Genomic DNA, 15,836 nt, shown 5'->3' on the forward strand with positions numbered 1-15,836 from the left:
AGCTCTCGACATCAATTATGATCCTATAGCTGTTTTGTGTATCTGGGAGATTGACAGTTGGGTGGGGATGAAATCAAGGATTAGGTAAGGGGAAGGCCCCAATGGTACCTTCACAGGCCAGGACCAAAGTGACTTCAGAATGTGCACTTTGTAATTGATTACTGGATTTTCCGACACCTCCAGGCATCAAAGCATGCCCTTTGGATAGCAGCAGAGAGAGAGTGTATGGCAGTACACTAGGGTCTTTGGCAGCCTCAACTCAATGCGAGGCAGACATCCCAAGGAGAGAGGTCTTATATAGCAGAATGGGACTCAAAATGTGAGGGAGTTCGAGTTGATATGAACATTATGTGCCATGAGTTTTTGGAATGGAACCCCTGGGTTCCATAAAGGTGGAAAACCACACCACTTTGTAACAGTTTGGAGAAAAATGGAGTGGGAGTACTTCAGAGTCCCCACACCACTTTGGGTTTTTCCATATGTCAAATGGTGAGCGCGAGCCTCAGATGTTCAGGAGAGCAGTAAGCTATATGCTGAACAGGACAGCTAAGATAATGAGGACAGCGAAGTAACTGCAAAAATAATTTCCCTTTGCCTTTTCCACTCCCACCCTCTTGAAATAGAGTGTGTAGCAATTACCTGGATTGGTGTCCCAGAAAGAATGATCCTATAATTGGCAGTCAACTGCTTTACTGCTTTTGACAATTTTGTTTTTCCATTTTTGATTACATGGCCTTCATCAAGAATACAGTAATTAAACTTAATATTTCTAGGAAATAAAAGGAAGTCTTATTTAATATTTTTAAAATATGAATAAAACAAGAAAGTAAGACGACAAACATTAATTCTTACCTGAAGAAATCAATGTCATTTCGCACAACATCATATGAAGCTACTATGAGATTGTGCTTTTTCACCTGGTGTTGCAATCTTAAAACAAACAGAGAGAAACAGTGTTCAGGGCAAATATAAATAAATAGGTCTTCATTTCCACCCACAAAAGTAGAGTAAACATTCTACGATTTACTGTCTGCATAAAAAGCGAAGTTATTTTTTCAGCCATATACAAAGAATTTTGAAATTTATCTTAATCAGACAGAGAATATATGTTCAAGTCAAAATATTTTTTCTGCAATGTACTGCTTACCTTGCTCTTTCAGTGGGAGGTCCGGTATAGTGCAAAGGATTGAGATACTCTTTGGAGCAAAATTTACTCACTTCATCCACCCAATGACCTGTAAGCGTTGGAGGACAAACCACCAAGGATGGAAGAGGAACACTGTCTACCAATTTAGTTCTTGCATATTCTTGAGCCCTTTAGAGTATCAAACATTAAGAACGCAATGTTACTTTTAGTATCTTAAAAAAAATCCTCAAAGTGCATGATAGAACAGCAGCTTACCTGAGGCAATGATCTCCTGCAAGAATACAAATGGACTGCAATGTTTTTCCTAAACCCATATCATCACAAAGAATTCCATGAAGTTTGTACTTATTGAGAAATGCCAGCCAATTGACACCATCCTTTATAAAGGAGAAAGTGCAGGAGACAAAAGATGTAAAAAGTCAGGTGATTTGATTAGAGCAATCAATCTTTCCTTCAAAACGCTTTTGTGATGGATATGCCATGCACTGTCGAACTCCTGCCTGATTTCAAACTTTTAAACTACTACTACAGGTGTCCATGCATTGCTCTGGGTGCCTATCCCATAATTAACACCCCCCATACACAGCCCCGAAGGACTGCCCACAATTGTATCTGCTTCAGCCCACCATCTCATTAACAGCCTTACAGAAAAGGGGAAAAAAAAATGCTCCTTGGGTGCTGGTAAATCGATCAGCAGAAACACTTGCAAAGACAAACTCACAAATATCCTAGTCAGTGTACCTTTGCAGTCTTCACTGTGTGACGTACAACTGCTTGGCTATTAAAATATGCAGAGGGAAGAAAACTGGAATATGTTACTCAATTTTTCTTCGAGTGTAACCTCTCCCCAAAACCATGACTGATGGCCTCTGCCCTTTGTTTGTTTTGATATTTATTACCACCAAGCCCAAGAGTCAAAATGAGTCAGAACTCCCCAAAATCATGGGATTCTAAACACACCCAAAAAAAAACAAACCCCACATCTTCTGGTTTCTAAACCTCCCCCATCCCATGCATGTGACAGATTGAAAATTCAGCCTTAATTGCATATAAATATATGGCACCACAGAAAAACCCCAACTTGCTGACTCTGCTGGTCCCCTTTCCCCACCACCGCATAAAAGTGTCCCTTGGACACCCGCTATATGACTCCCTCCTGGACTTCACCGTCTCTTCACCCCTGCCCCCTTTCTTCAGTTTGCAACTGGGGGGGGAAAGGGAGCCTGAAAGCTGGCCTGGGCTCCCACTACTATTAACTACCCTGCCTGGATTTGGTGGGGTGGGGGATTTGAGGGTGATGCTTCTGCTGCTGCTGCCACCAAGCTTATTGGGATGAGAGAGTCTCCACTGAGCATCCCCTTTACATATTCATTATAATGTAGTTAACACAATATTAAGGACAAATGGTAAGTCTCAGCATATCTCTAAACTTTATAGTAAACACCAGACTCTATAAAGGATAACACACTACTAAAAAGTGTCATAATTTAAGCAAAATTATATTATACTTGTTCATAGCTGGCTAAACAGTTTAGTTACTAATATCTTGGAAATGCTAGAATAGAGATTTTTCTTGGGACTTCTCTAATCAGAATCTGTCTGAAAGATTCACAACTTCTGGACTGAACTTTTGTTATGATCTTCATGTACTTTTAAAATTGAAGATTTGCACTAACTGAAACACTTCTCAACATCTTTCACATGTTAGCCAAAAAAACTGGTTGAGGTGTTATACAATTTTGGATTTCTTTCCCCCCCACGCATCTGTCCACACATCTGCAAGTACTGCCAGACTAAGTTTTCATTGATTTTTTTTTTTTTTTTTGGCGCAGAGTTTGTATTAAAAACGTTCATATTCTGACTGTAGAAGAGTCTTGCTGAAAGAATGTCTGCTGGGTGACTTTCATGATGGTCTTAATAGTTTAAATGGTTCCTGCCAATAAATCTTTTCCGTGACTCAGTGGAGAGCCAGAAACATATCACCCTTGAGAGAGTTTGGTCAATTTTTTGTTGCCATTCAAGCATCACCCTGTTTATTAATGAAGTCATTGTTGAGGGTCTTTTGGATATAACTGGCTGAAATGCATGTTGTTTTCCTGATGACTGAAGAGCTGAACTTGAGTGTACAACAATTTCAGATGGTGGTGTGTCAGAAGCAGAAGGACTTCTGGATTGAGGAGGATTGTTGCAAGTGCAACCACTGTCAGTGTCATCTCTTCTTCTTGACCTTCATTGCCAGTCATGAAGGCTTTTTTAAATGTCTGCAGGACATTTTACATGCAAGGATGTGTTTGGCCATTCTCATAGCATTTGAAAACGCATATTTCACTTGGCAGTATTTGCAAATACAGATCCCTTTTCGTCTGAATGACTTTCAGTGTGGAAATGCTTCCATAGTCATATCATTTTTGCTGAGGGAGAAGAAAAAGAGCTCCTCCATGCTGCGTGCATTTGGTTCCTCCTGCAGATCTCCGGGTCAGAAAGTGGAGGCAGAATCCATTCCTGCCCCTCAAGATTCTCCTCCAAGGCCCTGGATGCATAGGCCTCTTGCTCTCTAGCCCAGCGACTATGCAGGCAGGCTACAGACTGTTAGGTCCCCTACACGACAGTGTGTGTCAACCTTCCAGTCTACTGAGATGTCGTCTCTGGAATGAGTGGGCTGCTCATCAGGGACAGTCAGGAGGACAGCAGCTTCAGGGTAGCAGCTGCTTCCCCCTCATGCTCACACTGTTTCCACACCAAACTCCACGTCCAGGATGGAAGTCAGCATAGACAGGCAGGCAGTAAGCCACAAGAAAGGGCCCCCTATACTCAGAGTTGTTCTTTAGTACAAACAGCAGCAATTTAGGGGGCTATAATATGTTCCAGGGGATTACAGATATATAATATTTGCACAGAAGTTTCTTTTCAATTTTTCCCAGCACTTCCAATTTTTTTTTTCATACCAAAGCATCGGGGTGGAGGGGGGGTTTAAAAAAAAAAAAAAAAAAGTTCTTTTCCCCACTGAAAGTTTCTGGGTTTCTCCAGACCTCACATCTCTAGCCATGCCCCTTGTTCCACACACTAGAAGGGCTTGTCTTCAAGTACAGTGCTATAGCACCCCTGTAGCGCTTTTGTGAAGATGTTACTACGCCAACAGGAGAGCTTTTCCTGTTGGCATAGTTAATCCATCTCCCAGAGAAGCAGTAAGCTATGTCAAAGGGAAAAGCTCTTCCATTGACACAGCACCATCTACATGAGGTGTAAGGTCAACATAACTGCGTCACTCATGGGTGTGGATTTTTTCAAACCTCTGATAGCATTTTCAAATGCATATTTCACTTTTCAATATTTGTAAAATACAGTTATAGCGATATAGTTCTGTAGCATAGACCTGGTCGAAGAGTTTTTCTTAAAATTGTAGAACACTAATGAATTAGTAACAAGTTCTAATACTAAATCACCTTTGTAAATAACTATGCACATATTTCCCTCACAGAAAATAAAAACAGACCTCCTGATTTCAGAACTATTTGAGTTATGAGTCAAATGTCTAATCAGGTAGTCTTTCTTCTTTAGTGTCCCCCTTTTTGTGGGCTGTAGTGATCAATGCAAGGATTCTTCATCCAGAATAGTATCTGTACTACTGTGGAGTGGAATTTTGAGCTTCTATTTCCTCCTCGGTTGTTAAAAATCCACCATGAAGGCTTTTCTGATTGTACTAGAAGGAAGTCTCTGCAGTTGAAGCCAGTACCTGAGAATTACCAGATTCATTACTCTTAAATCCAGAAAATTTGTTTCTACTTACTTTCAGAGTTCCTATAACCCCATAATAATTGGTGGAGAGGAGAGCATTCGTAAAGCATAAGACAATTTGAAGATTTGTCCATTTGAGAAACAGTATTTCTTTGAATGGTTGTCTGCTATCCAGAGTCATAGCCACTGCTGTGGTCTGAATTAAAGGTCATGACCCTAGCAGCAAACCCCATGGAATCCTTAGATAAGTCAGCTATGAAAGAAACAGAATGCAAGTTTTTCTTTAACACTGACAGGAATTCCTTGGCTTTGTTGGGGTCTGCAGCTGTCAGATCAGTTAAACATGACAGGAGAGCCCAGGCAAAACAGGTGGTAGCAAAGGACTTTGTAGAATGTGGAAGATTTGTAGTCTCTCTTAGGGAAACCTAAATTTTTATCATCTGAATTTTTGGAAAAAAATCCCCTTCAGACAGGCTCATGTTTGGTAAAGTGGGGGCTACTGCCAGTGTGATTTTAGGCAAGACTTGTGGTTTTCCTTAGGCTCCTAAACTATAAAATATTCTGTGGTCTCTTTCCCACAGGACATTTGCCTTTTTCATGATTTTCCCCAGGAAAGAGAGTAGGGGGTTATTTTCAACTTCTATTTTGAAAACAGATCTTTACCCATTAGATTTTTTGCTGTCTTTTTTTTTTTTTTGGGCTGGATTTCAAATCAGAGCCACCACTGTCTTGTGCAGTATGTCTTATATTGTCAAGGGTTGGGGGGTGGGAAATCTTCCTTTTTCACTTGTGATGGCTGTTCAGAGTCAGTTTTCAAGTGGAGGAACTGGAATCAGGCGTGGGAACAGTTATGGCTCATAGGCTTTTTCTTGCCCATTTCAGTCCTTGGGTGCACAGGAGATGCCAGATGGACTGAAGACGACAACTGATTCCTTGCCTAGGGAGTTTGGACCATTTGAGAACATGCAAGGGGAGCCTGGTTTTCAAACAAACAGTCTGGTAGTTGGGGCTGTCTCTCTAGGGTGCTGAGGGGGCTATTAGAAATACTTTCTGTGTGGGGAGAGTATGGGAGGGAGAGGAGTGATCTGCTCTGTTCCTTCGCAAATTTGTTTGAGACTACTAGTCCCTCTGATCCACAACCTGTTTGTGATGTGTAAAGGCTTCTCGAGTGACAGGGGGCATACCCTGGTGGAGTGAGGGATGGGGGCTGTGAATGGGTATGGATAGTTCATCCTATTTGCTGACTGGGAATGCTGCCTTACAAAACAAAAGCATCTTTTGAGACTTCACTCACTACTTCTTATGCTGCTTCATCATGATTGGGGAGCACATGGAAAGGAGATACCATGCTGCACTGAAGAGCCCAGAGGAACAAATGCCTCAGTTTCCATATTCCTCAGGACAAGACCTCCTCAGAAAGGGGTAAAAAGGTTGTTATTGCACAACAATTTACTTATTTTTAAAAAGAGCCCTAGAGAGGGAACCACTAAGTGAGAACTTCTGGTGAGTGAAAGGGAGGAGCATGATCAAACCCAGTGGTTGCCTAGTAACAATGCTGAATGGTCTCTGATATTCACACAGACCAAGGCATAGCCCATTAGTCAGGGACTGTGGGAAATATTTGGATCTACAAAGATATTTTTATGTTCATATGCCATAATTCTCCCTTCCTTGTATCTTTTGGATATTTTATTGCACATGGTGTTCGGATGAAATTAACCACCATTCTTGCTTCAAAATTACAGAGAATGGAAAGCAGGGATGACCTGGTAAAAACCACATCTGGTAAATACCAGGTAAAATTATGTTTTGTTCTTTTTAACTCGTCCAAGAAAAACTAATAGTCCCAGTTTAAGGGATTTTAAAGAACTATTTCAATAACGTACACCACATTACACTTAGTTTTAGTTACATATTCAAACTGTGGTTACATAGATTCAGAGATCAATTTAGGGTTGTGAAAATAAAAAGTAAAACTGCAGTGGACATAATACTAATATGTAATTACAATACTAAACATTGGAATATTTATATAGGTTTTGGTTTGGTATTTTCTCAAGGAATTTATATGTCATGACTCATTTCAGTTTTCAATATTATTGAAACAGAAGTCAAAATCATCATATTATATGAAACAGTAATGCAGAGTTCTAGGCTTGAAGCATTATGCAATCAGAAGCACGCAGAGGTCCAGACCATCAGTCCAGGTCCATTTGGGCATTCTGTAATCGAACAACTTTTATATAGTGATACACTGAGCTTATTCCTCAGTTTTGAAAGATTAATTCTATGCTTGCTGAATTTGCTGGACACAGATGAAACTGCATTTTAAGTTCAATGAAGTCAGATGGAATGTCAGAATTCTTCAGATATTTTCCCATAATGTTAGAGGGGAAACTTTTTCTTTGATCATGGATGAAAACTGACTTTAGACATGGAGCTTCTTCTACTTTAATTGTAAGTAGATATGCGAGAAAGTCAGGATTTTTGCTGAATAACCACTGCCTTGCAATTCCTTCTTGCTCAGCTGACAGTTTCTTTAGTTGACCAACATGTGCACAGGACTAATTGTACCTTTTGCTTTGTTTAGTGCAAGATCTTCATTTAACAGTAGATCAAATCATACACTGCATGCAACAGCAACTAGTTTCAACTGACTTATTGAGTTCTTTGCTTCTTGGTAAATCCCTTGATTATTAGTTATATTGATCATTCTATCTTCAAGTTCTGCCTGATGATTAGGGCCCTACACCAAACTCACGGCCGTGAAAAATGTGTCATGGACGGTGAAATCTGGTCTCCACGGTGAAATCTGCACTTGTGTACTTTTACCCTATACTCAAAACTGGGGGGGGGAGGGGTCAAGACCCAAAAGGGGGGTTGCAAGGCTATTGTGGGGAGGCACCCTTATTTCTGCACTTCCTTTCAGAGCTGGCTGGCTGGACAGCAGCAGCTACTAGCCAGGTGCCCAGCTCTGAAAGCTGTGCTGCTGCCAGCAGCAGGTAGGATATTGCCACCTCTACTTCTGCGCTACCACTGGTGGTGGTACTGCCTTTAGAGCAGTGCACCTGGCCAGCAGCCACCGCTCTCCAGCTGCCAAGCTCTGAAGGCAGCGCAGAAGTAAGGGTGGCAATACTGCCTACAATAGCCTTGCAACTCCCTTTTGGGTCAGGACCCTCCAGTTTGAGAAATGCCGATTTAAAGGCTTTATATGTTTAGGTTTTTTAATACATATTCATGCTTTGTTACAACACCAAGAAATTTAAGATTTAAATATCTGAAACTATGAAATTCAATATTTTTAAAATACTTTGACCGTGAAATTTACCAAAATGAACCGTGAATTTGGTAGGGCCCTACTAAGGATCACTCTCAATCCTGAGAGAATACAGCCATATTTTAACGTGTACTTCTAGGCATGTTATTTGACTGTTTGAGCGTCACCAGGAATTTGGGTGTTTACATGCCCTTGGCATTCTTTTTAACAAGGCTTCAGGCTGATTGCGATTATGAAAATACTTCTGTAAACCTACAAAATGTTTAATCAACATACTTTGTGCAAGATCTTGTCCAAGTAGATTTAGCCAATGTGACGTACATCCATACATAACTAAAGTGTCATCATCTTGTTCCAAATCACTTCTCACATATTACATCTTTTTCTCGTCGTCTGCCAGGTAGCTCTTAACACCATAGCCATACAGTTCATTCGCTAAGGCCTTTGGCATTTCTTGCTAGCGTTCAAGTCTTATTACTTCCAGTATCAACCACTGACACATAAGCCTGAGTTTTCCCTATCTGCACACAGTTCCCTGGGTCATTGTGCACATTACTCCAGCCATCCTGTATTAATGTGATTGCTTTGCATATAAAGGGTAGAAGCATACAACGAATAAGTCACCAGTAACTATGTCTAATGTTCACCTGCTTTCAATTGAGTACTTTGTAGTCTGGCCTTACGCAGCTGATCATTGCTTGAAAATTTGGATGCTCAACAGACAAAGTAATATTATAGCCATAAAAAAAAAATCTGCAATTTTCAAGTCTATCTTTTGCTTCAGTTCTGGAGTTGTTTTTGTTAAAAACTTCTTCTTGGTTTTATTTGGCCAATCTGGATCTGACTTTCGGATTCTAATACTCACATCTGTGTAGCCAAAGCCAGTCGTTCTGGTGTTTTTGTTCTTTCCACTGCATTTTGCAAATTATTTCTCATACAATCTGCCTTCCAACTCACTTTGTCTTTGCAATTTCTGAATGCAAGACTCTGCCATCTTCATGAACTTTCTCAAAACTAGCCATGAATTGGGTCAAGTGTTCTTCCACCTTTGCTCATGCTGAAATATTTTACTTGAGTCACTGTATTCACTGAGTTCAGTTGCACTCCAGCCACCCAACTGAAGAGAAAGTACTGGACTGGACAGTTAATTTGGTAGTTTCCCCTCGAACAGAAACTGCAACTTCTGAATGTGGGAATCCGTCTGTTTGTACTGAACATATTTTAATTGCTAAACAAAGAAGAGAAATTCAGAAGTTTCAGTTTTTGTTTGAAGTATCCAAGGCAATAGCATACAGCTTTAAGTTGAGGCTCTTTTTCGTTTTATCGCCTTTAATTAAAATTAGATCATATTACCGCAAAACTATCAAGTTACTATATATTTTTCAGTAATTGTCATTAGTTTGTTCTAATAATAGTTATATTATTCCCAGTTTCTGATTAAAATGGGTTGAAAACAGTATTTACTAATGCCTTGTCCTAAACTAGTTTCTTCTGGGAAATTACCAACCCTGAAAGTCTGTCAGTTTACTGTCCGAGTTTTAGTGTACAGAATGTGTTACAATTATGCACTATAAGTCATCATACTTTTCTTGTAAAGTAAAAGGAGAAGTTTTTACCTGCTGATATTTTCTGAGTTCTGCTTTGATTGGGACCGGAATTTTATAGTTTTCCAATTTTTTTCCATCCAATAGTTGCTCCAGAAAATGGCGCTCTTTGGCTTTCAGTTGGATTAATTCTTCAGACATGTTTGGTGGATCTGGAATGCCAGCCTGAAATGATTAAAAAATATAGTAACCTTGTACAAAAGGAGTCATTTCTTATATAGAAAGTGAGCAAATGCAAACTAGAATCTCACATTCGCCAGAAGAGATTTTCATAAGCATTTAGCATTTTCGCAAAGTATTTTTTCAATTGCATATTCCCAAAGGCTTCTTTTATCACACACTTGGAAAAAAAGTCACTTGCTTGATCCCCTGTAGGCTAGTTCATCCAAAGTTGCAGAATTGACAAAAACAGAACATACCCTGAACGTTCACCAAAGGAAAATTCCACTTTAAACTTCTGTACACAAAAGAGGAACACCGGTTCTACCTGTAAAATTATGCAGAAGCTGGATTGTTCCGCCTTTACTTAAGGTAGCTTCATCAGTCGACTGAAAAAACTGACACCTTTTCTTCCTAAGCTACAACCAACCCCCAAAATGTAGTAGATAACTTCCCCAAGAGTACTCAAATTCCAAACTATAACCTAAAATGAGAACTAAGTAGAAAGGTAAGATTCCAACTGTTAGAATTCCAACTGTTAGAGGGGTGTGAGAGAGTACTACAACAAACCATTATCAGGACCTTTGATAAGACTCTCAGTTGCTGTTCTTAGGCCAAAAGGCAAAAGCAGAGAATTGAAAACATTGAGAACCTATGGTGAATCAGAGACGTATGTTGAGTGGAGGTTTTAGGTTGAAGGTATGAATTCAGTGAAGGGGTGAAAGCCTCCTGGCTTCATGACAGTTGTGATGGACCAACTGCTTGCAAACTGCAGGCTCTGGATGAGCAGTCCACAATGAATCAAAGGACTTTTTTTGGCAGCCTATGAAACTTACACATAGCCTTAGAAAAGGCAGGTTTTACATCAGGTTTCACCTGGATTCTGAGATTAATGCCCTAATATCTACGTGAAATGGAAAGCAAACATCAATCTCTGCCTGTGCTTATATGGAGGGTAGAGAAACTTAGTTTCTTTGCCTCATAGAGAGTTAGGGTAGATGTCACTGCCTCCACTAAGTGTCTCAGTCTTCTGGAGGAAATTGTCTGGCATACTACTGAGCAGAGGGCTCAGCGTATTGGTTAAACTTCACCTCAGGATAAGTCCAGAGAACAATTCCCTTCTTCAGAGCTTTCAAGGATGGTGGGTCTACAAAAAGTGGTGGTTGGGGCCTCTGCACAAGCTTCAGTTGTACTCACTGCTGAGTGCAACAGGAATAGCAGTGGATAGGGAAATGTTGAATCAAAGAACATAAAGCCAGTCCCAGCCCACAGTTTGGCAGCTTCCTGTCTGCTCCCTCATTTTGTTGTGTGTAGGAAAAAGAAGGTAGTAATGACTACAGTTGCACTGGACAGAATGGAACCCCTCTCTCACCGAGGAGTATACTTCCCTCCACAGTTGTCAGTCAACACTTCCTGGATAGATTCAGTGCTGGGTGGGCAGCCCCATAGCACCAAACCTGGGCGCAGAGTGACCGCAGTGGACCTCCCTACTGCCTAGAGGAAGAGTGGCTGTAGGTGGCAGGAGAGTCAGACATCTTAAATACCTTTAAAAATCTGGCCTATTGAGCCTACTATGGTCAGTGCCATATCTGTGTCACCTATAAAATGCTTTGAGATTCCTCTTCTGACTAGCTGCCCCATATTGGGGCTCCAAAGTCTTGTATCAACCACTTGGTAGTGTTATCTAATACAGGAAAGGCACAAGCAACCCAGTTTTCAGATTGTTTTAGTGCTCCAATCAGAAAAGCATGCAACTTCCTTTTGATTTTTTAAATACAGTACCTGTTCAACCACCTTTTTTTTATTTTACATTTAAAAAAAGAGACAAATGAAAGTCCTGTGTCAACTTATAGCAAAACCATTTATCATGAAGATGTACAAGACAGTAATGAATTGTTTACTCTGTATCCTCCCTTCCAAGCATAGTTTTCTAGTCTTATATTTTCATGGCTCACTAGAATGAATATATTGAAATTAAGCGATCAGAGAAATACAAGAACTGTGCACACTGAATTATCAACTTCCAAATTCAATCTCACAACCACTTTAAAATATAGATTTCCTGTTTTGGTTGATTAGGAGCCAACATACATCAGAAATCCCATGTTTGTTCATAACTCTTTTACTCATTCAGCAACTGAATAAAAAGCCTCACATTTTGGAAATGTTCTAAAAGCCTGAAGACCATGCACAAGAGTCTGGACAATGGATACATTATCTTATATTACAAAAATATTAAGTTGTTTGCCAGAGACAAACAAATCTAAACTGAAACCAAAATGGTTGTGATAAAAGAAACACTCAAATAATTCATTTCCAGCACTAACTCCTGAAAACAAAAAGAAAAGGAGTACTTGTGGCACCTTAGAGACTAACCATTTTTTTGAGCATAAGCTTTCGTGAGCTACAGCTCACTTCATCGGATGCATACTGTGGAAAAGTGAGCTGTAGCTCACGAAAGCTTATGCTCAAATAAATTGGTTAGTCTCTAAGGTGCCACAAGTACTCCTTTTCTTTTTGCGAATACAGATTAAGACGACTGTTACTCTGAATCCTGAAAACAAGGGATTTTCCATCTTTGAAACGAAGACTGTTCTAATACCCCATTCACAAATACATAAAAACACACACAAAAACCACATCATAAAACCCTTTGCTAATCACTGTCATGTCCCCTTGATTCCTCCTAAAAAAATGAGCTGACAGGTTGGCATTATGGCTGCCTGAAACAGAGGAGCCCTAGAACCTAGATAGAAGGCACTGCCAATATTTCTATGCAGCAGGACAAGTCTGAACTCCAGAAGTGGATTATTTCACAGGCGGAAGGGGGCGGGGGGGAGGGGAGAAGAGTACACAGACAGACATATCTTACTTTATTTTTAACCTTTGTTTAGAATACAAAATGAAACGTCTGTTACACAATTTTCCTTTCTAGGACCTCACCTCCTAATTGGAGACATTTGGGTTGCCCTCATATCTAGAATACACTGGAGACAATTCACACTTGCCCAAGACTTTGATATGCCCCTTCGTCCCTCACGCAAAATAAGTACTTCCAAAGCTATATTGCAACACTGAAGTGCTATTAATAGATGAATTCAAATACTTATTCAGCTCAAGGCCTTGTTCAACAGCAGTAACTATACAGAGCTGAGAATGGGCCACCACAGAAATCCAAGAATTTAACTCTGATTGGATGCACTGGGAGAAAAAGAAAAGTTGAAGAAAGAAAATAGGTAGCAATCCTGACATCTCCTCCAAACATACATTTGGGATACTAATTTTTCCTTTCTGCTCATTGGTCCGAATGCCTGGACCACTGTCCTGATAAAAGTATCCTGCTGCTGAGGATTAAAGGGCCATCTTGTAAGGCGTTTACAAAATGTGCTGATGGATTACCCAGTAACACCTTTGCTTATTTCTTCTGTTGGTGGTTGTTGACCTTTCTACCCAACAGGCCACCAATCTACTGGGCCCTGTTTCCTTCCATAACCAATCAGTCTGTCTGCAGCTGCATATGCTTCAATGAGGCAGTAACTGATCCACCTAGTTATGTAGGATTTAGATGCTTTTAAGTACAGTCATTTAGAATGGAAAGAAAAGAGATGTAACCCTGAATTCATCAGTTCTGAGTTAAATATTAACAGCTTTTTTCCACTTCTGGTATGTGTAGCAACTTCTCTTTCAGCTGAGGTCCAAACAAAGGAAGAGTAATCTGTAAAATATGAAAGAAAAGACTAGAGTAGAAGAACAACCTTGCCCTTGTGTGGAAGGCACGTTAAGGTGCCTCTTCTAAGATAGATTTCAGTCTTCTTGTCCAGTGGTTCTCAACCTTTCCAGACTATTGTACCTCTTTCTGGAGTCTGATTTGTCTCGCATACCCCAAGTTTCACCTCACGTAAAAACTACTTGCTTACAAAAACAAACATAAAAATACAAAAAAGTGTCACAGCCCACTATTACTGAAAAATTGCTTATTTTCTTGTATTTACCATATAATTATAAAATAAATCAGTTGGAACAAATATTGTACTTACATTTCAGTGTATAATATATAGAGAAGTATAAACAAGTCATCTGAAATTTTAGTTTGTACTGACTTTGCCAGTGCTCTTTATGTAGCCTGTTGTAAAACTAGGCAAATATCTAGAGGTGTTTCTGTACCCCCTGGAAGAACACTGTGTACCATGGGGGTACACGTACTCCTGGTCAAGAATCACTTTTCTTGCCAATGTAATTGTGAATAGGATGCATGTATTTATTGGGAGGAAATATAGGGAAATCAGATATCACCAGCATGAGCAGATTGGTTGTTACAACTTATAGCACCGTGGAGGGGTACTAGGTTGAAGAGACAGGCAAAACTGTTCTGTTGGATAGGCATGCTTGCCCAGGCTTCCCCACCAGCTGGATCTCAAACTGAGAAGGTAAAGGTCCACAGAGGTGCCAGAGCTCTACTTCTTCAGCTTCTGTGATAGTCTCCTCCCAGATAGATTAAATCATGCCAAAACCCAAGAGGGGTTCTATTTGGTCTGCTCCACCGTTACAAATAAGGAGCAATTTTTTTTTCCCCCAAGTTCCTGCTAGAATCCAGTTTTTCCTGTTTGTTCAATTATTTCATGCTACCATGCTGCACCAGTAAGTGTTCATAGAAGTTATAATAAATTAATTCAAACTCTTGCAATATTTTAGTTAATATTTATTTGAAAAAGGAAATCAAGAAGGAATTAAGTGCTGAGATGGGAGTTGCTGGGTTCAAGAACCTATGCCAGCACGCTGTCCTTAGTCTCCTTCCCCCACCCCCACGGTTTATGCATTCTCTTTTCCTACTTAAATGATGGTTTGCCATCCAGTCATTAACACAGATATCAGAAAAAGCCATCTCAGTTTCCTGGGTTTTATATTTAAAACAAATTAGAAGTAAAAGTCTGTCTAAATCTTTCGGGGGGAAACATTCATTTCTAGTCTGAATGCGTATACCCTTCAAAAAAATATTGTCTTTAATAAAGTTTTAATATAAAAACTTGAAGTGCCTTATAGAAGGGCTAGCTTTTAATTCTAGTTCCACCACCAAGCACAGCTTTGCTGTGCTCATCCCAAGTGTTTCGAAACAAACGTGAACTAAATAACGTCAGTCCAAACTATTCATCTAGTTATTAAAACAGCTAGCAAGGGCGCTCAAGTCTCTATTTTTTAGAATTAAAATGTTGTAGCTTTAGTTTTTTTATTAAAGATCTTCCTTTAATTTTTTGGATATTGGCAAATCTCATTCTAAAATATGTTTAATGTTCACATTTAGTCAAATTCCACAGAACATGTCTGTAGAATTAAAGCAGTTCAGATAGTTTCTTCTAAAGATTTTTCTAATTGGAATTGATAATTGTCCAAAGGCTCAGATATTATTCCTCATGAATTATCTAGACATTTAATTTATTAATGAAGAATTCTGTTTTACTTATTTATAACCTTTACACTGAATATTTAATATGAATACATGCAACTAATACAATTGTCTAACCTTACATCTTTGTACTGCATATTCATTAAATTTCATCCAATGAACCATTCCCCCCATGTTTTCTAAGTCCATTGTGTGAGTGGATTATTCCACTAGTACGAGAGTCCTACTTCAACGTGAGATTAGAATGAATTTTGCTCATTTGTACCAATTTGTGATTACTCAAATTTCTGTACCTCCTTTAAAATGAAAGGAAAAAATTAAAAAATAAAGGTAGTTTATACATCAGCATTAAAGGTAACAGTGATTTTTTCTTAGAAGTTCACAAACAGTTCAGAGGAAGAGACTGAAAGTACCAAGTATAGGGCCCTGGGGAACATCAAAAGGTGGCTGAATCCTAAAGGAAATGCAAATGAATGGCTAGGAATATAGAATCACCAAGAAAATACAGTACTC

General features: G+C 39.5%; 1 protein-coding gene across 4 annotated transcripts in view; it reads right to left on the reverse strand.

The window, feature by feature from the left end:
* BTAF1 (B-TFIID TATA-box binding protein associated factor 1) overlaps positions 1 to 15,836 on the reverse strand; it is a 97,008-nt gene that overhangs the window by 18,583 nt on the left and 62,589 nt on the right. For all 4 annotated transcript variants that reach the window (XM_048858565.2, XM_048858563.2, XM_048858564.2 and 1 more), the window contains exons 26-30: positions 9,776 to 9,928; positions 1,403 to 1,524; positions 1,148 to 1,315; positions 853 to 930; positions 640 to 769 (exon numbers count right to left, since the gene is read on the reverse strand). In XM_048858565.2, the coding sequence (XP_048714522.1) occupies positions 640 to 769; positions 853 to 930; positions 1,148 to 1,315; positions 1,403 to 1,524; positions 9,776 to 9,928 (651 nt within the window). The remainder of the gene's footprint in view (positions 1 to 639; positions 770 to 852; positions 931 to 1,147; positions 1,316 to 1,402; positions 1,525 to 9,775; positions 9,929 to 15,836) is intronic.

Source organism: Caretta caretta, chromosome 7, assembly GCF_965140235.1.
Source record: "Caretta caretta isolate rCarCar2 chromosome 7, rCarCar1.hap1, whole genome shotgun sequence".
In the NCBI taxonomy this organism is placed as follows: domain Eukaryota; kingdom Metazoa; phylum Chordata; order Testudines; family Cheloniidae; genus Caretta; species Caretta caretta.